The following is a 25,096-nucleotide window of genomic DNA, read 5'->3' as shown; positions in this document are numbered from 1 at the left end:
CAACCATGTATGCTGGTCATTATGTACTTACAATGTATGTTGAGCGAGATGCGTTTTGAGACCGACGGCGGCACACCGTTTGATGCAATGCAGAGGTATGAGCCCATTTCGTTGCGTGAGATTTTCGTCAGCTTTAAAACTTCGCCACGAAATGAAGACACTGTGTGGAAGAGAGAGAAGAAATAGGTATAGTTAAGAAGTAGAAACTGTTAGATACTTCTTCATAAAATTTGAGGCAATTGCAGTTAATATTTGCTCACCCATTGTCTTTGTGCCGATATTGTCTTTGAGCACAATTTCGTTGCCGTCTTCTCGTCGCCATGTCACTATAGGTTCAGGATAACCGCGGGCACTGTACGAAAGTAATATTATTTAATTTTTTAGTTAAAAATAAAAGAAAAAAGCTATATCATCTTTATATATAGAATTCCTCTGTACGTGTGCATGTATGTCCTCATAAACGGCGGGACCGATTTTTGAAATGTTTTGTGTGACTTCGGTGGATTCGAGAATGATTTGTTGTCACCATTCGATCCTATTTAAATAGTGCATTTGATTAATATTAAGTTTATAAATTTTTTCGATAATTTATATTTGGAAAAAATTTATGACGCCGTTGTTACTGTATAGAAACCGTCTAAGGGTAAATAAATTTGTTTTTGATTGGGTAATGTTTTATAATTCCAATTATTTTATTATGTGTATTTCATTGTATACTTTGTTTAATATCTTGAATTATCTTGCGGGATACAGTCTGTCGGGTCCGCTAGTTTCTTATATTTTCCTCCTAAATTATTTAGCAAACAAATTTTACAATTCTATAAATTACCGAAGAGACATGGCTTAAAAATTACAAGAAATTGAATGTGATATTCATTACATTTTAAATATTTTTGACTTATTGGCGTTCTAAAGAAAAACTTTAAATTTATTCTAAAATAGTTCTAACGTTCATTCTGAATTCCAGCGCTGTTCAATGTTGTGTAAAAAAATATACAAAGAATTAGTATTGCCTACATCGAGGCGCATAGTTTAATTCATTCATATATAAGACGGGTGAGTACTCCCCACTTTCAGAATTCTTTGAAGTTTACGCTTTATTCTTAGGTTGACTTGACTCGAAGTACATAATTCAATTACCCTGTTTCATACATTGGTAGAACCCTCTCATAAACTGAGGTTTATTTAAGATTGAGTTTCAATTGTTTCCAATTGCGACTCAACATTTGATGAACATTCCTTGCATGTTTATCATCAAAGTATTGATCGCTTAATTATGGAAAAATATTGTTCGAAATCGTTATTTGCGATATATTTTTGGAGTATACATAGTTTTAAGTAGAATAAGTTTATAAAAATCGAATAAGTAAACCTCCTATTGCGAGAGTCGACTGGCAGTAAAATATACTCTAGTCGATTGAGTCGAATATATTTTCATTTGCTATTGTGTAACTTGATCGATAAAATTAAAAAAATGTATACCGACTGAAAAATATCTATCGACAAATGAGCGACCGGTAGTCGATAATAGCTCATTAGTCGATAATCGCTCAGTAGTCGATTATCTACAACCAGTTGACACTCGCAATATGGGGGTAAATCTCAGAGGTCAGGTATAGGTGAGCCAATTTTTATGAAATGTCAACGAAGATATATTTCGAAATTTGAATTTCATATGTCTAATAAAAACAAATGTTTTAGAGCACAAAATTGATGGAATATATTCGTTTATATATTTATTTTTGCTTATTTAATGCCTTAGAAAAAACAATAACATTCCAGACAAAAACACATTTCATTGTCTGAAAGTACTAAGTTTTGACTAGTGTATTTACTATCTCTGGAGTCTCAGTGTGCTTTGCCCAATCCATAAAAAGGGAGATCACACAATCTGCGCAAATTACCATGGGATAAGTGTCCTCAATATCGCATATAAGGTTTTGTCGAGCGTATTGTGTGAAAGACTAAAGTCCACCGTCAACGAACTGGACCTTATCAGTGTGGCTTTAGACCTGGAAAATCGACAATGGACCAGATATTCACCATGCGCCAAATCTTGGAAAAGACCCGAGAGCGAAAAATCGATACTCACCATCTTTTCATCGATTTTAAAGCTGCCTTCGATAGCACGAAAAGGAGCTGCCTTTATGCCACAATGTATGAATTTGGTATCCATGCAAAACTAATACTGCTATGTAAACTAACGTTGAGCAACACCAAAAGCTCCGTCTGGATTGGGAAGGACCTCTCCGAGCCGTTCGATACCAGACGAGGCTTCAGACAACGAAAAGGAGCTGCCTTTATGCCACGATGTATGAATTTGGTATCCCTGCAAAACTAATACGGCTATGTAAACTGACGTTGAGCAACATCAAAAGCTCCGTCTGGATCGGGAAGGACCTCTCCAAGCCGTTCGATACCAGACGAGGCTTCAGACTCGCTATCGTGTGACTTCTTTAACCTGATGCTGGAAAAAATAATACGAGCCGCAGAGCTAAATAGAGAAGGTACAATCTTCTACAAGAGTGTACAGCTGCTCCGATGATATCGATATCATTGGAAATAACATCCGCGCCGTTTGTTCTGATTTGTCCCGCCTGGATAAGGAAGCGAAACGAAAGGGTCTGGTGGTGAATAAGGACAAGACGAAATATCTCCTGTCATCAAACAAACAGTCAGCGCATTCGCGTCTTGGCTCCCACGTCACTGTTGACAGTCATAACTTTGAAGTTGTAGATAATTTCGTCCACCTGGGAACAAAAACCAAACTCTACAAGTCCCTCGTCATTCCCGTCCTACTTTATGGTGCAGAAGCGTGGACGGCGTCAACATCCGATGTGACGGCACTAGGAGTTTTCGAGAGAAAGGTTTTGCGGAAGATTTCTGGACCCTTAAACATTGGCAATGGCGAATACCGTAGAAGATGGAATGATGAGCTGTATGTGTTGTTCTACGACATAGACATAGTCCAGCCAATAAAAAGACAGCGGCTACGCTGGCTGGGTCATGTTGTTCGAATGGACGAAAGTGCCCAGCTCTGAAAGTTTTTGATGCAGTACCCGCTGGTGGAAGCCGAGGAAGAGGGAGACCTCCACTCCGATGAAAGGACCAGGTGGAGAAGGACCTGTCTTCACTTGGTATTACCAATTGGCGCCAAACTGCCAAAAGGAGTTGGAGTTGCATGGCGTGCTGTTGTGGACTCGGCTATAACCGCGTAAGCGGGTTTTACGCCAGTCAAGAAGAAGAAGAAGAGAGTGACTCAAAATACATATGGAGAAAATATCACCGCACATAGTTTAGATCCATTCCTGTGTAGGAAAATTAGTTCAGTTTAAACCAGAGTTCAATACGTACAAGGTCTCAAATTACATGTGGAAGAGAAAAATCTATTTGTATCTAATATTAGAGAATTAGTTTTTCAGTTTAAACCAGAGATGTGCAAGCAATGACAAATTAAAATTTAAAGAATTTTACATTAAATAACATAATGGAACTATCAGCACTATCATTTTTAAATTCCACATACATTTTTATTGTCTCTTATCACACAAAAGCAGATGTCATTGCCAGGGAACTTAAATTTCTTTAGACCCCCAAGCAATAACATACACCAAATGCAATATGTAAATAAAAACTTGTACTCCCAGAAAAATAAGGCAGCAGTATGAGAACGTCTACAACTCTCACCGAGCCACCGAGGCTGTGTACGGCGTGCACCCGTAATGTATGCAACACTTTTGATGATTGCATTACTTGCAGGCAAATGTCTAGCGAACAAAAGCCGGCAGCAGCAGAAGTGTAAACAATAGCGCCGCCTGAACTGCAGCCAACTCGGTTAGGTCCATTTACACAGTGTCAGTGACTGGCTTAGGACTTTCAAAGCATGTTTGCATACTTTTGGGTGTTTAAACATGAGTGTGAACAAGCTGCCGGCTAGTAAGCGAAAACGGAGCAAAACAAAAATAAATAACAAAAAAAAACTGCAGGAGTGTTGAAAACTTTCGACGAAAAGTTCTGCAGTGGCAGCGTCATAAAGTGCAGTGCATTAATTAATTCATTTGTCGGTCGGAAATTATTTAGCATTCCATTTAAGTTCAATGTCTAACAAGACGAGGCGGAGCGTTGCAGAAGGCATATTTTGATAAATTTTTAGATTTCATATCAACAAAGTGCAAATTTAGTAATATACTCAAGTTAAATAGTAAGTGAAATTCGCTGCACTCGCCTCGGAGCTCTCAGCTCCTTTCTTTGATTGTATTTACACATATGTATATATACATATACGAGTATACATATGCGTTTGTGTGTGCCACGGGTCAATAAATCACCAACAAAGTAGTCGTAATATACAAACTGACCAAATACTTAGAACTGCCTCCGCTGCGCTCCTTCGGAAGGAACGCAGGCCCTTTCATATGTCCAGTCTCTTTTGTTGTGTGCTCTCTACTTTGCTTTGCTGCGGCACTCATGCCATTCATTACAGTGGCAAATGTGGTAGAAATTTTGCTACTTTGTGGTACATTTAGTAACTGTATGCTTGCCCCACTGCCACTGATGCTGGCGGACAGGGGCAAGTGTGGCGGCCAGCGAAATGGCAAAGTTCTGTCCACTAAATCAAGAAGAATGAAGTGTCGCTTAATTTGTTGACATTATTACTTAATGGTGGCGGTGGACACATACGCCCTAAATGTTGGGGCAGCAAGATTTTGTTGAGTTATTTGTTGTGGTTTTATTACTGTTGAGTAAAGTAATTTTTTATTGGCCAAAAATTATCACAAATGACTTTGAGCCAGTTTTCGGCGGTGTGTGTGTGCACAGTTTTTGTTGTAACCACTAGTTAGAGGATTTTAGTAGCTTTTAATGAGGGCGGTATGCAAGGACGAACATACAATTACAATCTGCATTTGAATGTGTTTGTATAGGTGTATGTGAGGATGAAGTTTTTAGAGGTATTTAGAGAGTATTTAACACATATTTAAAAATAATTAATTTTCTCAAGGTTTCACAATCCGCTTCTCTTTAAATTTGTGGATGGAACAGTATTCAAGAATATGTAATTCTACCAAGTAATTTTTGGGATATCAACAAATAATAGTTTTTTATTAAAAAACATAAGTTCACCCGAGAAATGTGCCACATATAAAAAATCTGCTAATCTCATGATATTTATAGGACAGTTAGTGAATAGTAACTCCCAAATCAACAAAGCTAAATACTTGTACTTAACATCTACATATATATGGAAGAAGGGTAGACGGATCTATGTGAAAAGCATTTTGTTTTAAATTTTTTAAGATTCGATGCCATTATTATCACACCACGTAACTAAATTGTTAAGTCTATTTGCTACTGGCATTTATCATTAATTGAAGTGAATGACTTAAAAAGTTTTACATCGTCGTCAACTAAGAAAAATTTTGAGTATTTAATTACTGAAGATATATAGTACATATCATTAATGAATAACAAGAACAGAACTACATTGTGGATCGCCTGATATTAATTGAATCTGAAAAAGTACTTTTAAATATCACTTGTTGTATTCTATTGCTAAGGTAAGAATATATCTATTGAAGAAAAGGTTGAACACCAATAGGATCCAGTTTTTTCAAATAAATTGAATGGTCTGTTTTGTAAAATGCTTTACAAAAGCATTTCTCTGTATATACCATCAGTATGCTTATTTTCTCTAAAACTCGCTGATATATGGTTTACAAATTCAAGTAAATTAGTTACAGTCGATTTCCATTCATAAAGTCCATACTGAGAATATGAAATTAATGGCCAAATAGAAAATATTATTTCATCCGTGATAATAAATAATTTCGAAAAGTTTGAGTACTGCGACTATCTTCGAACTGATGAGCTATCATCTCTATCATTAATTTAAATACTTATGATAATAAAATAGAAAACTATCTAATTTTCAGCAGTTTTAAATAAGTGATGTAAATATTCTCCAAATTCTGGTGAAATATCATGACTATTAATATTTATGTATACAGTACTTTTCGCTTAAATCCACATCAAAATTTTCGTTCAATTAACCGGGGAATCAATTAACAGATACTAACTTAATTGAACAGTTTGTTCAATTACAGGAATCACTCTTATTTAGACCACCTGATGAATTAAGGGATTAAGAATTCAAAATTTGAAATTTTTTTGTCTTATTAAATAGTACAATATTAAAATATTATCCAAAATTATGAAATAGATACAATAAAATTTTAAAAGATATAAGGAAAATCCAGTATGAATGTAAAACTTTAAACGGGTTTATCTCAAACTCAAATTTTGAAGTCAGTGGACATAATTTCTTGAAAAGTTATGAAGCGATTATGTTGCAACATTTGCAAACATCTTTATTACAACTATTTTTTTGAGTCAGTACATGGACCACAAAAGTTAGTTTTTTTTGTTCAAAATCAATCAAAAATTCATTTTTTAATATTTTCTTTTTTCCTTCGTTCATTAACAAGAAATATTTTTGGTTTGTTGATTTGGATGAGTCAATAATGATTTATGATGCCCACGGCAAGAACCTTTATTTGGCCACTTTATGAAAGAAGAGGTACCATCGGCTGAGCTTTCGAAATTTGAAAATATAAATTTCACAATATGTATCTTTAATATGCTGATTAAAATATTAGGATGTATCTCCCTGTATAAATATACTCATGTTTCAACATAAGTCTCCAATCTAGTTATAATGGATAATTCCTTTGTTTTCGATATTTTATTTACCAATTTTTATATTTTAAGGCTGAGTTAGGTTGTTAAGAATGCAATAGAATCAAATTACTACTTTTGCTCAAACCAAATCCAAGGATAAAGGCTAAATCGCCGTGTGTAAATACTTTTGACGCAAAAAAATGTGTGTAATGACTACTGCGAGTCTTCAGTTCATTTGCTTATATCTCCGCCATATTTCCAGCAATTCTAGCCAAACTGACTTCATTCGCTCACGAATAGATCAAGGTTTACAACAACATAACATTTTGTTACCCTGCGACAACAACAACAACAAGCGAAAGCTTTTTGTGTGAAACTTGTAAAAAAACGTCCGATGTGTAAATAATTTTGACTACCTCTGAATATTTGTTTTTCAAATTTATTATTAAAAAATTATACAGTGTTGTTTAGAAGATTAGTTTTTTTCAACAATATTATTTGGTGGAATTAACCGGGGAAATTTAAACGAAAAATTATTTTTGATAACATATCTTTTGAACCAACTAAGTGGGAAAGCCAATTAACCGAATCCGAATAGTTGCCGCAGGAGACTTATAGTTTTCGAAATATTTGAATTTTAAGTTGAAAATTTCACAAATTTAATGTGGCGATTTTTCGATTATTAGTTAAGTTTTTATTTCTATAATGCACTTATTAAACACTAACACTTCACTAAATTATTTCCACATATTTATTTTATGCCAATAATGTTAAAATTTGCTTTAAATAAGCTTTTTAATTTTTGAACAATTTTGTTTATATGCACAATAACCAGGTTGACAGATATGAAGTGTTGCCATATATAAATATTGTACAAACGGATAAAAATTAATAAAAAAGGGGATTATACCCTAAATACATGAATCATAATCATTTCATTTCAATTGATAAACAAAGCGCGGCCGAAGGCCGCAATGTAAAAAAGAAGTAATGGGCGAAAGTGCTAAGGTCCACCCTGGTATTGGCTCGGCCAGGGTTATTTTTTTTTGAAGCGCTGCCGAAGGCCCCCAATGCAAAAGGTAGTTCTACGCGGAAAAACTTGTCATTCCACCTCTTTGATAACTCCCGGTGTTGGCTCGGCCAGGGTTATTTTGTTTGAAGCGCGGCCGAAGTCCGCCAATGCAAAAGGTAGTTCTACGCGGAAGAACTTGTCATTCCACCTCTTTGATAATTCCCGGTGTTGGCTCGGCCAGGGTTATTTTTTTTAAGCGCGGCCGAAGGCCGCCAATGCAGAAAGAAATTCTAAAAAAAAAAATGTTATGTTAAAGGGGGTATATTGCTTTCATAAACACCCATTTCTTATAACGGATCTTTTTACAACTAAAATAAGTACCGTTTCGTTTTTTTTCTGTTATGTCATTATATTCTTTTTTGCCAATTCTAATTAAAATATGCAAATGAGCGATTCGGTTAGTGTTCATATTTTGTCATATTTCTTTATTTCAATAAATCGTGGTTAATTATAAAAAATGAGTGCAAATTCTTCAGGTAAGGTATTATAAATTTTAAATTGTTAAAAATATTACTTAGGACTTTTAAATAGATTTCAACGAAGCGTCTACGAGCCGTGGTGTGAAAAGAACTAATGTTCTTAGAGTCTCCGAGTTGAAGAATATGTGGAATTTTTCGAAAATTTTACAAAGTTTCGATACTCGCGAGAAGTGCATAGCATTTGCGGAAGGGGAGGGTCTTATCCCGAAAAGCAAATTATGCCGCATCCATCGGTCCCCAATGGCAGTTAGGATGTCTGAAAACAGCACGGTGGGTGTTTTCCGATGCCGCACACGATCAGCGTATTCAAGATCTAATGGTACGTGGTTCGAAGACGTGAAAATACCATTGCCTTAAGTTTTTTATTTAATGTACGCGTATGCATCCCATTGGTCTCATGCGGAAGTTCGAAAGAACAGTATTATCAGGGAGCCAATTTTATCTAGCGCTACCATATGTGACTGGTATAATTACTGCCGCGAAGCAGTAGTATTATACCAGGTTGACCATCAGGTAGCGGTGGGTAAAATTGGCGGCCCTGGTAAAATTGTTCAAATAGATGAGAGCAAATTTGGGAAGCGTAAATACAACAAAGGTAATAAATAATAAATTTATTATATATATTTATGAATTTAGTTATCATATGTAATTATTTTATATTCATTTACATTAGGGCGGAGAGTGGATGGTCATTGGGTCCTAGGGATGATAGAGGATGGGTGTGATGATCTTCGTCTGGAGGTGTGTCCAGAAAATGTGAGATCTGCTGAGGTGCTCATACCCTTAATACAGCGGCATATATAACAGGGTTCCATAATTTGTACTGACTGTTGGAAGGCATACGACTGCCTATCCAATTACGGGTATGAGCACCGACGCGTGAATCATAGCGACCCGGATAATCCATTTGTCGCAGAGGACGGAACTCACACCCAGCGCATAGAATCACAATGGCGCGTAATTAAACGTTTTTTCATAAAAGACAATTACAATAATAGTGAAGACTTTTCCAATTTGATATAAGAATATATTTGGAGAAAAAATATATCAAATCGGCATTTAGACCCATTTGCAAAATTATTGGAGGCAATAAAACATAGCTATAAGCCTTAAAACACCTTTCTTTTATTAAAATGCTAAATTAATTTCAAAAATTTTCTTTAGAGGTATATTTTCTTTTTTGTTCTCATTCGTTTGGATATGGCAACACTTGATATCTGTCAATCTGTTTATTGTGCATATAAACAAAATTGTGCAAAAATTAAAAAGCTTATTTAAACGAAATTTTAACTTTATTGCCATAAAATAAATATGTGGAAACAATTTAGTGAAGTGTTAGTGTATAATAAGTGCATTATATAAATAAAAACTTAACTAATAATCGAAAAATCGCCACATTAAATTTGTGAAATTTTCAACTTAAAATTCAAATATCTCGAAAACTATAAGTCTCCTGCGGCAACTATTATATATATTCGTAATCTGGAGATCGTCCTCTTTCCAACCATATCCATCTCAACCCTGAAATCGGGGGATACTATACTAAAGTTTCCCCCCGAATCCAATTATCCGAGAAAATTTACGTGTGTCATATGTTATATTTTTTGTCCGATAACACCGTTCAATTATACGGGGAAACCAATTAACTATAGGGTCAATTAAACGAAAAGTACTGTACATTAAAACGACCCACATAGCCCTCGCCCACTTTACAAAAATGTTTAACTTACAAATGCCCACGCCTTTGGAAACCAATTGTAATTTTGCAACTCAATTTATAATAGACTAGCAGACCCGGCCACACGTTTTTGTGGCTAAGGTATACATTAAATTAAGTTGGTCCAATATTGGCTTCGGCGACGATATTGATTACTCGAGGTTGATTTATGTTACGCAGCATGATTACAACTCACACTACTTTTAATTGCAAAGTACAGGCAATTTGAAATAGTTTGCGATAATTGGCTACGTCATCCTGGTTTGTAGCTGTGTCAACTCTCTTGGACCGAAATTCGAAATTGTCGAATTAAGATCATCGATATCTTTTTTTTTCCACCAATATAGGTCATTCAATCAGTCATTTATGGTTATCATATTGAGGTTTCATGTCAGGAAAACTTCTCTTTTGAGTCAATGAAGTGACAGAAATCTTTTGGAAATGCTATTAATCCATCGAGGTGTCAACTGCCAACTACTTCTACAATCGCAATTTGATATTGTTGCAAAAACACTCATATGTTAGTTGTTAATTGGCGATTCTTTATGTGTCGCCACAAATTAAATGATTTTAGGCATGCGATTAGCCCGTCAGTAACAGTTGATCCAGGAATAATTGGAAGAGTCTGGCGTAAATCACTACTAACACAATCCTGGCTCCACCAAAAACTTTCATCGACAATCAAGATCTTTTAAAGTTCGTTATAGTGCTATTTTTGACGAATTTGCCTACTGGTGTTTCGTTCATTTGCAATTGCCGTATGTTTGCCTACTAACAGGTGCCAAGTTGCCCCTATTCCCGTTAACCTTGGTGGTGAAAATGGGTGAAATTGGTTCTGGAATTACATCAGCCCACATATACTATATATGATGATTTTCTATTGGACTTTATGCCGAATATATAGGTCAAATTGTGTGTTATCTTAATAAAATTACATCAATAAATTGCGAGTATGAAATATTCCGTTGGACCCGACCTTAACCTTTCCTTATTAGTTACAAACTGTTTTGGGCTATCGACACAACCTCATACAATTGAACAATAACAAAAATATTTTAACAAAGCACAAATGATAACTGTGGAGGTCTGTACCTGTAAGAGAGAGTGACAATACACTTTCATAATTCAGCAATAATGAATATTATATGTAACGTGCCTGAATTCAGATTAGATGTGTAGTTGACGCCGACCGTGCCGGACGGGGAATTGAATAATTATTAATATTTAATTAACAATTATATTAGTTTAACATTTGTACTGATATATCTGTGAATTATACGAACTATAATAAATTTGGAAATTGAAGGTTATTGTAATACCTTCAAAATATTATTTTTTTGTTTTCTCTTTTTATATTTTTCTTGTCAACTCGAATAAAATTCGCTTATTATTATATTCCTCGCAATTTTTTCATATTTACTCACTTTCTAATCTTTTTCTGGCCTTCCACGAATATTTCAAGACTAAAATTAGCCAGATCGGTTTGGCCGTTCTTGTTTTTTTGCGGCACAAACGAATAGCAATTCATTTTTATATTATATTATTATCAAGCGACAATTTTTTTTAATTCCGCACGGTACCATTCAGTAGGGAATCGACCGCGCGAGTGATCTTAACCGCCCTCCCGTACCTCCGTGCCTGAGTGGCGCCTACAACTCTACAGCGCATAGTTAGCCGCCGAAAAATTTCAAAATTTTTAACTCGTGATATCTTTTGAATGGAATGTCAGAATCTAATAATTCGAAAAGTTATATAAAGGTTTTGAAGCGATCTTAAATAATAAATCATTTATTTCGATAAGGATTAATACTAAGGTATAAATAAAGAGCCTTTTCAAGTAGTGGTATTTTTATTAATTTTTTTATATAAAATCGCTTATTGTGACAAAATTATAATAGTTAGAGGTATGATGTCGCGACGTTTTTTGTAGATAATGATAAGTTCTACAAAATTGTAGTACATCACTTTGTTATATCTTCAACCGTTTTCGATTAAAGAAAGTTTTTTGGTATTTTTTTACATTATCGGATTTTTGGTAAGGAACCCTATTTTTTTTTAAACTAAATATAGCCTATGCCACTCAGGGATAGTATAGCTTTCCAACGGTGAAAGAATTTTTCAAATCGGTTCAGTAGTTTCGGAGCCTATTCGACACAAACAAACAAAAAAACAAACATTTCCTCTTTATAATATTAGTATAGAAGTATAGATATGGCACTTTATAGTTTTTTACTAATAGGCAATTTATACGAGAGACAATTGTACAGTCTTTTCTCAATTATTTCCTATGCTTCTACAACAACAACCTCATTGAAGTATGGACGACTGCGCGAATCAATATTTATAAAACAATAATTTATTCAAGTTAGTGGACGGATGAGCGCACAAGTATTCGTCATTGAAAGATCTCATCATTTGATATATTTAACTAGACCCATTCTATGAGTTACAGACAGCGTTTGGGTACACAAATATACTTTTATGCCAAATGTTGCGAGAAACAATCAAACATTCTTTTATATACATATTTGTATTCCATTTTCCAACTATCACCGTAAATCAATACTATAGTACTATACACTTCTACTTTATAAGTTTACTTTTGATAAAAATGCTGAAGAAACTCACCGACATGTTAATTTGACCGAACTGCCTTCTGGCACAATCACATCAGAAGAGGTATCCTCCGCAACAAAGTCTGGTGGTATTACGACATCCAGAAAGCCAATCTGTTAAGAGAGAAAATAAACAGGATATTTTAATTTTTGTTTTATAAATATGCGAATAGAATCTTAATGTTAGAATGTTACAAAATATGTGATTTCTTGACCGTCGTTTGCCAAGTATCAGTTAGAGCTTCCGTCTTCAGATGCCAATTGAAAGAAAAATCCAAAATTTTTGCGAAATGATCAAATTATTTACCAGAGCTTTCTCTTTCTAAATACATATGTGATAAACGAATATAAAAAACGATAAAACATATGCGGAAAATATAAAATTAAGACTTCAAATTTAACCTAGGTAAAAATCACTGAAATACACTCAACAGTCACAATCTCGCACGGACACTTAAACATCCATTTAGTGTTCCTACATGTGTGTGCTTTAATCTCAATTAACTAGATTGCGCTAAGTGAATTCCGTGCCATTTGTAGTTTTATTATAATCAAAGCTGTCAACAACTCCGCCACATCCGACTTGGTGTGTCTGGACGCTAACTTCCTGTCCGAACTGTCAAAGTACCCAAGCAATGGTTATAAAAAATCTCACACGCCGAACACCTTGATGTGCGCATAAAAATCACCTTTTAATAAACAGCAACGACAGCCAACAACAACAACAACAAGTTATGACCACATAAATAAGCAGCAACAAATGAGCAAAGAGCAGAACACATAAACGGGAATGTAGAACAGGAATTTACGAGCTTACGAGCGACGCAAGGTAAATGGGCAGCAATGTTGACAGCTGGCCAAAAAAGAAAGGGGCCTTCACGCGGTTACTTTATTGCGGCGCACAGTCTCTATATATTGACAGAGATTTTTGTATATTTGCACAGCGCATACAGTTATTTATTTATATATGAAACCATGAGCAACTATTCTTGTGTATTTGTTGTAGCAATATTTTACAATAGTTTGTGGGAATTTTTACTGGCAAGAACGTCAGATACTTTACTAGCAAATATTTGTTTGTTTGTATGCACAAAAGCATTAAAAAATACAAAAAGAAAAAAAAAAAGAAAATACAAACACCTAAAGGAATCCAGTCAGTCGTGCATTTTCGCCTCATGTCCAGCCGCAAAAATGTGAAAATACGAAATTTCATGCCATTACATTTCAAGGCAGCTACGGAGCGAGCGAGCCAGTGAGGTGAAAGCGCAGACGAAGAAGTGAAATAAAAATTAAGGAAGCATGAAATACATTTTATTGGCGCCATAAACTTCACTTGGTTGGACATTGAAGTGTGCGCTGCCCGGTTGGGCAGGCTGTGGTTGGAGTGGGCTGGTGTGGAGTGCGCTTGCGGCTTGTCTTTCCTCGCAAACAATATTCCTACTTAACCCCAAACGAAGAACCACAAGCTCTATAATACTCATTGTTTTAGTATTTGTTTGCTTATGCGTCTTGAGTGTGTATGTGTGTGTGTGTTTACTGCGAGCTCAGTCGTGTGTGCACACACTATAGTGTGTTCGTCTGTTAAGTTGGTCTTTCTTATGCATTTAAAGGTTTTTAGTTCGATGCCACCGCAATATTCAGCTGAATGACAATATTGGTTTAATGTGTTTGTGTTTGTGGTGTGTACACACAGCATTCGACACTTTGCAAATTGCTTTCGCATAAAATCAAACTTTTTCCGTGTTGTTAGAAAACAAAAATGTTTAAAATATGAGTTTCTAAGTGGCGAATGAGCGATATTTTATTGGTTTTATGGGAACAGAATATTACTCATACGCCACGTATAATATTGGGTGTACATTTGAAAATGTATGAATTAAATTAAAAAAATATTGAAACGATATTCAAATAAATGACCAATAAACAAATTAAGCCCAAAACTCAAATCGATATAGTCATTCATCATTAATGCCAAATTTCGTATCAAATTACGTCACTTGACGAGCTGTTGTGAGAACTTTCTAGATTATGAGATTCTGGTTAATTGATTAGGATACAAAAGTACTCACTTTATAATAATTCAAATTAATATGAACCTCTTAGAATGTGGATTTTTATAGCAAAGTACAATCAGGTGGTCCTTTTTGGGAAGATTTATATTGAATAAAGACTTATTGAGTTCATCGAGGCTAATATGGCTAATATAGTAAATAGAAATTTTGTCTTTTAATTTTTTATGTAAATATATATGAAGAATATATTAATTCATCTATGCAGCAAAAATTTTTGTTCTATTAGATTAAAGACAACTAGCTAATAAATTGTCCATTTCTAGTTAAGGTTAATATTAAACTTTAAAATCCCCAACCATTCGAATCGTTTCTAACAAAATTTAATTGCATTTGATTCCATTTCAACTTTAGCACTCTGAAGTACTCACCTGACTTTTCATTGGATCCGTATTCAGCTGACACATATAACCGCCGCGATCCTCTTCCGACACTGCTTTTATATGTAAATTCCATGTATTCTGATCCAAGTGACTAACGCTGACACGTGGATTGTGTGTGATGACATTCTCGTGTATCGCCTGAATGGCTTTTGTATCCGCTTTTAGCCAGCCAACCTGATAGCGGTGTCGCAGCGACAAGTACCGTCAGTTAGCGCCGCCAACAGCGTTCATAGTCGAAATGACAGCGAGAATAGCGGCAAAGTGGGCAATATTAGCAGTCGACAGCAATTGTAGTTGTTTAATAACGGTTGTGATGGCCACAGGTTGATCAAAAGTGATGCAACGGTGGTGAGTAGGTGGTCATGTGGAGAAAAGTAGAGAGAATAAAGGAACATGAAACAATGCACACGTTGATTTGGTATTTAGATTTATGTGGGGGTTATATGGTCGATTATCGAAAGTTCATACTATTAGATTCCTAGTATTACTTAGAATCAAAATAAATTGAAATAAATATTATAGATGAATTACTCACTCTATAACCACCCAAATGCCGCACGTGACATGTGAATGTAGCATCTCGACCCACAGCAACTGACACATTCGATATGCTTTCCACAAATTCCGGTTGAAAAGTGAGAGTTTCTGTAAATGGAAATAAATATGTTTTTTTATTATTAATTGCAAATAAACAGAAAGACGTAAAATGAAATTGCTATTTACATTTTAAATTTTCGATCGTAGCAATAGTATAACAAGTAAGGAAAGGCTAAGTTCGGGTGCAACCGAACATTTTATACTCTCGCAATTTATTGAAGAAATTTTAATAAGATAACACCCAAATTTACCTATAAATTCGGTACAAAGTTTAATAGAATAACGAAAATCGTCCTATATAGTGTATGAGGACTGAGATAATTCCTGAACCGATTTCATTTATTTTCACCAGCTAGGTACACTATATCCAAAACTATACACGCACTTAATTTCGTAAAGATATAGTATCTCACATATTAACCAATACATATATGTAGATTAAAGACCACCGTATTTTTGAAAAACCTATAATTATGTACATGGGAGCGAGGAGATGTTATTATTTTATGATTTTAACCCTTTATAGCATCATGTGACAGATATGTTACAAACCCTTTTAGAGGGCACAAAACATAGGAAAATTAATTTTTCTTTTTTAAGTATGATATACCAGCACTGTCACACTCCGTATTTTTCAATTTTAAAATTCTCTGGTTTTTTATGTATTGGCATCATTTATAAAACGGTACTTTCTTTTTCGCTATGGTAAAGTTAGTGAATGCACGTGCTTGCAATTACCGAAAAGATAAAAATAAGAAAATTTTCAGTGTTTTAATAAAATATTTAGTGGAAAAGTTCAGGTACGTTCACTATTATGTTTAATTTCTATAAGATAATTCGAAAAATGTTCACTAATACAATATATAGTGAAGTTTAGGTTTGTACCATTTCTGTAACATTGAGTAATAAGGTAATAAGCAAGCGATGGCACGTTCGTCTATTTTATCACTTTTTAGACCTTGCAGTGTCTAATGCTTGGCTCTTATACAAAAGAGCTCATAAAGAAAAAAAATTAGAGGGCAGTCAGTTGTCATCTGCTGATTTTCGTTTAGAAGTTGCCACGGTGTTGTGCAAATTGGGTACAAAGTCCCTATGAAACGAAATTCAATTCCTCTTCGTTTCAAGATACAATCTAAAAAGCATAAGGGCCCAGCCCAACATGTTCCAACTATGGCAGTTTGGCAAGATCAAATTGGACACTGGCCGGTATGGGCAGAAAAACGAATTCGTTGCAAGCATCCAGGATGTGTTGGAGTATCACAAACGGTATGTGAAAAATGTGTTGTGACTTTATGCTACAACAAGCAAAACAACTGCTTCAAAGAATTTCACACTTCTTAAAAACATGTAAATATTCACAAAATACAAATATTATTATTGAGCTTAGAGACGTTGTTACATAACGTGACATATCTGTCACATACCCTTTTTTGTTGTTTTTCACCCAAAAAAAAAAAAAAATTGTTTAAACTATAAAACACGTATTTCATTTCTATCCGAAATCTATTAGAAACGATACAGTTTTTCCGTTTTTACTTAGTTGAGTTATAAAGGGTTAATAATTTTTGGAACAGAGACACACTATTAGAAGAAAACAATTTCCTCTGAATTACATTAAATTATCTAAGAGATTTACCAATATTTTCGGTTAAAATTTATCCTTAGGCGTTGAGTTCAACATGTCCGATATATGGGGTCTTGAAAAGTTATAGTTTCGTTTTCGACAATTTTTTCTCAAGTGAAGCCAGAGATGATATGTACTATTTGTGTAAAGTTTTATTCCGCTATCTTCATTGGTTCCTTATGTATAGATTATAAAGTGAAGGAATCAGATGGAATTCAAAATTGAGTTATATGGGAAGTTGTCGTGGTTATGAACTGATTTCATTTCGATACCATTTTTCACATGTGTCATCAGGGTGTCAAGAAAGTATTATATACCGAATTTCATTGAAATCGGTCGAGTAGTTCCCGAGATATGGTTTTTGACCCATAAGTGGGAGATGCCACGCCCATTTTTCATTTTGTAAAAAATCTGAGTGCAGCTTCCTTCTGCTATTTCTTATGTAAAATTTAGTGTTTCTGACGATTCTCGTTAGTAAGTTAACCCACTTTTAGTCATTTTCAACCTAACCTTTGTATGGGAGGTGGGCGTGGTTATTATCCGATTTCTTTCATTTTTGGACTGTATATATATCGTAAATAAATGTTTTCCAACACTATACAAATTCAACTTTGTTTTCAAAACAAATAATTTCACGCAGTGCAATGACGACGGAGTCAACTAGTATATATACATACATATATTAAAAAATACTAAAGCTATCCCAGATAATCTGGTAGAGTATCTCCGCTTTAAAACTATTTTTAGAGATATGTTAAACATATCCTAAATACAATCAGTACATATAAGCAACCAACCTGCCAACCAGCGAATAAAGAGCATTCCATGTTAGTCTTCATTCAGTTAGGTTCAAAGTGGATATATAATATTATACATACATATATTGACCGCGATCACATAAGGAAACTAATTCTTAATTCGCACAAGGCATTAAAACAATATTCTCAATATTAATGCGCTGCATTTGAAAAACCGGGAAAGTATTTTGTAAATTAGTGCTGACTAATTCTAAAGTTTACTATGGAGGTTTGTACATCGATATTCAATCTGTTTTTGTAAAAAAGCTCAGTGATATTCTTGCATGGGAAATTAGTTAATGTTAGAACATTCTAATTTATAATATACCCTTCTATTGCGAGTGTCGAATGGTTTGCTATTGTGTAACTTGTCCGACAAAATTCAAAAGCTTCTAACGATTAAAAAAATATTTTAGACACATGAGCGATTGAAAAGCATTTACAATCGATGATTGTGCGATTAATCGACACTCACAATAGCACCGATGGTCTACAATCGACCAGTAGTCGTTTATCTACAGGCAGTCACAACGCACTATAGGGGTAATAGTTTGCAATACCGAATCTTCTTGATATACTGGACGCGAATGCTCTTCGATCACTTCTACTTTTTGTTTTTCGTATAAGATGTTTGTTTTTAAATGAAGATCATTGTAAGAGATTGTAAGAAAGAGGGTTTATTCCATAAATATTTTCCTATCTAACTAATAGAACACAATGATACATATACAACTGGAACCGATTTTCCAAAAACCCAGTTATGACCTATATGTATTTTAATATGTATGTATGTGATTGGCGTTGCAACCGTTTAGCCGGTTATAACTGAATCGATGATAGTGCGCCACTTCTCTCTGTCCTTCGCAGTTCGGCGCCAGTTGAGGATCCCAAGTGTAACCAGGTCGCTCTCCATTTGGTCCCTCCAACGGAGTTGAGGCCTTTTTATTCGCTGAACTATGTCAATGATGTCGTATAAATCCATCCATCTATGGTATTCACCGTAGCCAATGTTCTGAGGACCATAAATCCTGCGCAAAATCTTCCTCTCGAAAACTCCTAGTGTCGTCTCATCTGATGTTGACATCGTCCAAGTTTCTGCACCATAAAGCAGGACAGGAATGATAAGCAACTTGTAGAGTTTGATTTTGGTACTTCGAGAGAGGACTTTACTTTTCAATTGCCTACTCAATCCAAAGTAGCACTTGTTGGCAAGAGTTATTCTGCGTTGGATTTCGAGGTTGACATTGTTGGTGTTGATGATACTGGTTCCCAGGTATACGAAATTATCTATGACTTCAAAGTTATGACTGTAATCAGTGACGGGGGATGACAGGAGATATTTCGTCTTGTCCTCATTCACTTCCAGATCCATTCGCATCGCTTCCTTATCGAACGGCTCGGAGAGGTCCTTCCCAATCATATCGGAGCTTTTAGTGTTGCTCAACGTCAACTTACACAGCCGTATTAGTTTTGCAGGGATACCAAATTCAGACACCGCGGCGTAAAGGCAACTTCTTTTCTTTTTTCACGGGTCTTCTCCAAGATTTGGCGCATGGTGAATATCTGGTCTGATGTGGATTTTCCAGGTCTAAAGCCACACTGATAAGGTCCAATCAGTTTGTTGACGGTGGGTTTTAGTCTTTCAAACAGTACGCTCGATATTGTATTTTATATACGCGATATTGTATTTTAATATAGAATCAAATTCAAATAATAATTAAATTCATTGTAATAAGGTAGAGTCCATTCCAAAGAATATTTACTTTTAGAGCATTTTCAATGAAATTCTAGGACATTTTTTCAGTCGAAGATAATATCCTTACTTAACTGAATGTATAAATTTAAAGATATTTCTTTTGAACTTTAACTTTAACTTTAAGTTTAAGTATCGAAGAGTTTATTGCGCGTTATAAAGCAAATGTAATCAAACTCAGATTTTTAGTATACAAAAAGCAGTTTCAGATTCTACTTGTGAATAAAATTACAAAGAACTGGGCTTTTAAACATTATTCTAAATCGCGAGCTGCAAATTATTGCACTCCTCGGGCTGGTTGGGTGAAAGGATGGCAATGTTTTGATTTATTATTATTATTATAAAAAGATATGTAAAATAAGATAAAATTAAACTATGAACACAATTTGGACAAAGTAAAATAAGATAGTAACCACAGTAAGAGTAAGCGAATTTTACTTTATCCCTAAATTACCCCGTCCTATCTTCTGCACTTGCCACTCCTTCTTACAGCCGACAACTGCTAAGTAAATAAACAGTAGCTAGCAATAAAATGGCACAAATTGCTCGAGCTCAGCAACGGAGAAAGCAATGCCTGAGCGATGTTGCAACAGCTCGTGTCAGCAGCGACGACCTCACATCATTTACTCAGCTGCAACACAGAGACCGCAAAGCAACGCGCACATTCGCATGCAATTTCTGTACTACTTCTGTATATATGTATGTATGAATGTAGGAATATATGCATTTAAGTTTGTTGCAAGTTATGCTGCGGCAGACGTTGCATGTGGCAATTGCGACTACAACTCCTGGCGAAAATGCCACAAGTGTTGAGCTACGGATTATGGCAAGTGGATAAACAGATTGACAAACAAGTCTTAACCTCAGTTCGGATAAAAAGCATGAGAGGTCAGTTGGCAGGGCGGCGACTGGAGCAGTGCGACAGGCGAGGCAGCCATAACAAGCAAACTAAACAATGGAGTGCAAAATAGCAATAACAAGAAACATACCTCAAGTAATTCAGTAGCGGAAGCGTGTGGCAAAGGAAGTGTGTTTGAATGATGCGAAGCGAACAGGAACAGTGTCGACGAATGACGTCAGCAGGCCAAACAATGCAAACATGGCCACAAACAACAAATATACAAGTGTTGGTGTTAGCACATGCTTTATGCATGCATGTTTACATAGTTCAAATAGAGTTAGATTAATTGCGAAAAAAAATTTAATTTTGCATCTTAAATGATTTTCTCTGCATTTTATTTTCTGCATTTAAAATTGGCCTACAGAGCGTACGAGTTAACTAAACAAAATAATTGCCTCTGGTCTGGAGAGAAAAATTCTACAAATTAATAAGTTCCGAACTACGAACGGGTTTTTTATAGTAGGGGGAAGCATCGAAAGCCGAAGTGCAGAACTTTAATACGCTAAACCTAACCTACACCCAACACAAAACACTCCCACGGAACCACCGGAATAAGTATTACTTCATGGGAGTGTCAAGACAATTTAAGTTTCCTCTATAGCGCGGACTCACTGTCGCCCAGTCTGTTGTAGATGCCTTAGTTCTGTCATTATTATGGCTGCCGCTTTGCTAACAGCTTTCCAATTATAGGAGGACTGACTGACATTTTCAAATTACGGAATTTGTATAGGTAACTTCTAAAGGACCCGTGACCACTTAATATTTGGGTCAGGCGGAAATCAACGTCCCCATGCTTTCTATGTATCCACGAATGGATGTCCGGTATTAGTCTGTGAGTCCACCGTACTTTAGTTCAGGTTTCCCATCGATGCTGCCACTTCTTGATGCTCGTTTTCCTCTCGTCTAACTTTATATTCTCTGAAGGGAGCGATGCTAACCTATGCAGCCGCGCCAATCTCCCTGGATGTCAATAGGCAGAATGCTGGCCAGCACTGCAGCGCCATCGATAAATATGGTTCGGAAAGCACTTATTACTCTTATTGCCGACAGTGTAATATGTATTGCTTTTATTGGTCTGGCAGACGCTTTAATATCTAACGCCTGGTTCCATATTGGCGCTGCATACAAAATTAAAGAGCTCATAGCCTTTGCAATTAAAAATCTTCGGCTGGAGTTCACGCAGCCTTTATTCGCCATCATTCTTAATAAGGCGTTATATTTGCTTTGTTTGTTTGCTTTGTTTGACGAGTACGCCAAGTGCTCCTTGATCTTTAATCTTGAGTCTAATATTACCCCCAGGTACTTCAGCTGTGGCTGTGAATTATTCTCACACTTTCCAATAGTGAGAGTTAATATTTCCTCAAGTTTCTTGTGCTTATCAGTAACACTTCAGTTTTATGCTCTGCTAGTTCCAAACTCATGGAATGCATCAATGGTCTACACCAATGGGCATTCATTGCATCAACGGGCCAGTCGACACTCTACTGTATCCAAACAACTTCTTGCAATGTTAGGTCTACTAACTCCTAGCAACTACTAAAGACATCCGCTATCTTTTGGCAGAACACACTAATACTACTTCCGAAACGCTAAATATCAGTAAACAAAGGAACAATTCCGTCATTCGCCTAATTACAAAAACTCGAGTATAAACTAACTTGTTAAAGTGGTTCCTACAATAGATGACCAATGACACAATACTATGCAGTACAACTGAGTAAGTCCACTTTACAGCAGAGTTTGTTGTTATTTATGTGCAATCCAAAGAAATTTCAGCGTCGTTTCGTGACTGTTGATGAATCATCGATACATTGTTACACACTTCGTCTAATGAATATGCTTGGAAGGAAGCGAAGGCTGCCCTACTTGTTGGAAAGATGATGGCTGCAGTTGTCTTTTTTAAGTACATTGAGTACCAGGAAAATGGTAAAAACTACTATGCCGAATTATTGGGCCAATCGGACTTCGAATTGAAAAAAAATTCGTTCACTTTACAATTACAAATCAACAACCAGTGAAGATATCAAAATAAAACTTTGCACAAATGCTGCATTAGATCTTTGACTGGGCTCATTTAAAAATTGTTGAATTCGAATTATGCTGAACATATGTCTTCTTGACCCATCTTAATCTTATCTTAACAAAATTGGTGCTAACAGGTTCTTAAGTTTAACCATTTTCCTAGAAAATATATTCAATATATCGGTCTATATCTTTGTATAGTAATCATTCAACTATTTTAATTAAATGAATATCTGTTTCTTTACCTATGAACCTTGGAAACTGTGAGAGTATAAAATGTTCGGTTACAATCGAATATAACTCTGCCGTCGCAAATATTAAATTTTATGGCACATATTTTATCAATTGATTAAATAATTTATGCATAACAAAAAAATTTAAAACTCATTCTCTTCGTGAAATTTGGACATCTTAAACAAAATGAAAGTGCCAAAAAACGCCAACGGTCAATTGTGTATACAAAACTAAAGACTACATATGTACTTATGCATAAATATGAACTGTATATGAATGTAAAATGTGTAAGTAAGATAGTGTTGATACAGACATGAGCAACATGAAAAACATGCCGACAATATTAATTGTAGCCACAAACATTCACGGATATTTGCAAAAAAGATTCGCACATCTGACCACATTAATTTTAATATTCACTTTCCCACTCACATACACACACAGACAAGCTATTTCTGTTTGGAATAAAATAAATATATACATTTGCGTACAGTTTTGCTGCATTTCGCTATTCGTTGCGGGCTCCGATACTACAGCTGCTACTGCAATATGGCCTTCACGGCCTCCAATCCGCTTGCAACTTCTCCCCATACACATGACAGTGGTCGCAACGACCAGTTCCTTGAAATGCTATGGCCATTCATGAACTTGTTGACGGTCATTTACGCACATCAGCTCACGCTGATCATAGCATGAGTACAAATATACAAATACATATACATGTATATTTTCGTATGTGCATATCCATGTTTGTGAACGCTTAAAGTCATTAATAATTTCCGTAAATTCGTTGAGCAATTCTTACAACTGCAATGTGATAAATGCGCAAGAAAAATTTAATTCCAGTTTCGTTATTTTCAACCCACTTGTCCCTTAGTAAGAAAGCGGTATCATGTTTATTCGAAGGAAGTTCGATTAAATTTAAGCCAGAAGATCGTAAGTATTACCTCTGTATTGCCTTCAGTACTTAGATAGGATTACGGTTTAAGAGTCGAAATCCTTCTCCACATTTTCTAACATTCACATCCATCAAAAGTACATAGATTGTTTGAAGGAATATTAATAGATATTATTAATTACGCCCTTCTCAGGATAGTATTTGATTTGGGGTTGGATCTCGGCTGAATTAATGTACCTTCAAATTTTTTGTTCTTGTTCTTCAATTTAATTATAATCATATCCAAAAATTTGTATTTTCTATCCTATTTAACTAAACCGATTGTTTGTGGCGCCCATTAAGTTTTGAAACTTCCACCAACCACATCAAAGTGTTACTCAAACACTGCAAAAGTACAGTAGCAGTAGTCTGCTACTTTGTCTACTTCCTCTACTATGTCGGCGTCTGCACTTAAGGTGCACAAAAATTTACAATAAATCATATTTTCGGTCAATTGTGTCGATTCAGCGGGTTTTTGCACTATTTCACCTCTTTACGCTCGCCTCTCTGCACTTACGCACATTTACATGTGTGTACGTGCGTGTATTTCTCATAACAATTTCTTATAAACGCCGACAGTTTTAAACACTCTACTATGCTCCTTTCGGCATTCTTAACTTTTTGCGCCATCAGCTGCATATTTGCGCAGAACATTTGCTTACAGAAGAAGTGATTTTGTTTTTTTTTTTCGGTTTTCTGGTTACAGCGCTTTCCAGTTTTGTCGAATATAAACTTGCATGAAGTTGTATAAATATTTAAATATTGAACTTCGTGCACCAGGCGAGCGGCAGTCGGTGGAAGCGCTAGCGAAAGTTGTCTGCGCATATATTTTATTCATGCGTTGCCAATGAAATCGATTCGCATATCTTCACTGCGTTTTGTTCGTTTTTATATTATTTTTTGCTATGTTTTTTTCACTTTTTTCTACAATTTTTTTTTACAAGTTTTTTTAGTTGCTGCTCGAATTTGTATAATTCTTTGCTATTTCTCACTCTGGTTTTGCACTCCTCTCCGCCGTGGCAATGAAAACCATTTCAGCAAAAAAGTGCTGAAATATATGGTTTCGACTCTATTTTCTATCGGAGTTTTTGCTCCGTTCTCTGGCAGCATTTGCAAATGAAGTGCCGCCTCGTTGATTGTGTTGATTTCGTTGATTCACTCAATTATTTATGTCTTCGAGTTAACACATGTGCGCCTGTAGGTTTCGTTGTGTTTCGGGTA

The 25,096-nt window shown here is 35.4% G+C and overlaps 1 protein-coding gene and 1 pseudogene across 1 annotated transcript in view; one reads left to right on the top strand and one right to left on the bottom strand.

The window, feature by feature from the left end:
- The window catches only part of LOC105213946 (lachesin), a 73,928-nt gene that overhangs the window by 26,178 nt on the left and 22,654 nt on the right, over positions 1-25,096 (bottom strand). The window contains exons 2-6 of the mRNA XM_054231587.1: positions 15,546-15,655; positions 14,999-15,184; positions 12,572-12,672; positions 261-352; positions 32-160 (exon numbers count right to left, since the gene is read on the bottom strand). Of these exons, the coding sequence (XP_054087562.1) occupies positions 32-160; positions 261-352; positions 12,572-12,672; positions 14,999-15,184; positions 15,546-15,655 (618 nt within the window). The remainder of the gene's footprint in view (positions 1-31; positions 161-260; positions 353-12,571; positions 12,673-14,998; positions 15,185-15,545; positions 15,656-25,096) is intronic.
- LOC128922096 (uncharacterized) lies at positions 8,350-9,403 on the top strand (annotated as a pseudogene).

This window comes from Zeugodacus cucurbitae, chromosome 5, assembly GCF_028554725.1.
Source record: "Zeugodacus cucurbitae isolate PBARC_wt_2022May chromosome 5, idZeuCucr1.2, whole genome shotgun sequence".
Classification (NCBI taxonomy): domain Eukaryota; kingdom Metazoa; phylum Arthropoda; class Insecta; order Diptera; family Tephritidae; genus Zeugodacus; species Zeugodacus cucurbitae.
The sequence above is the reverse complement of the archived record's forward strand: the minus strand, read 5'-3'. Positions and strand labels throughout refer to the sequence as shown.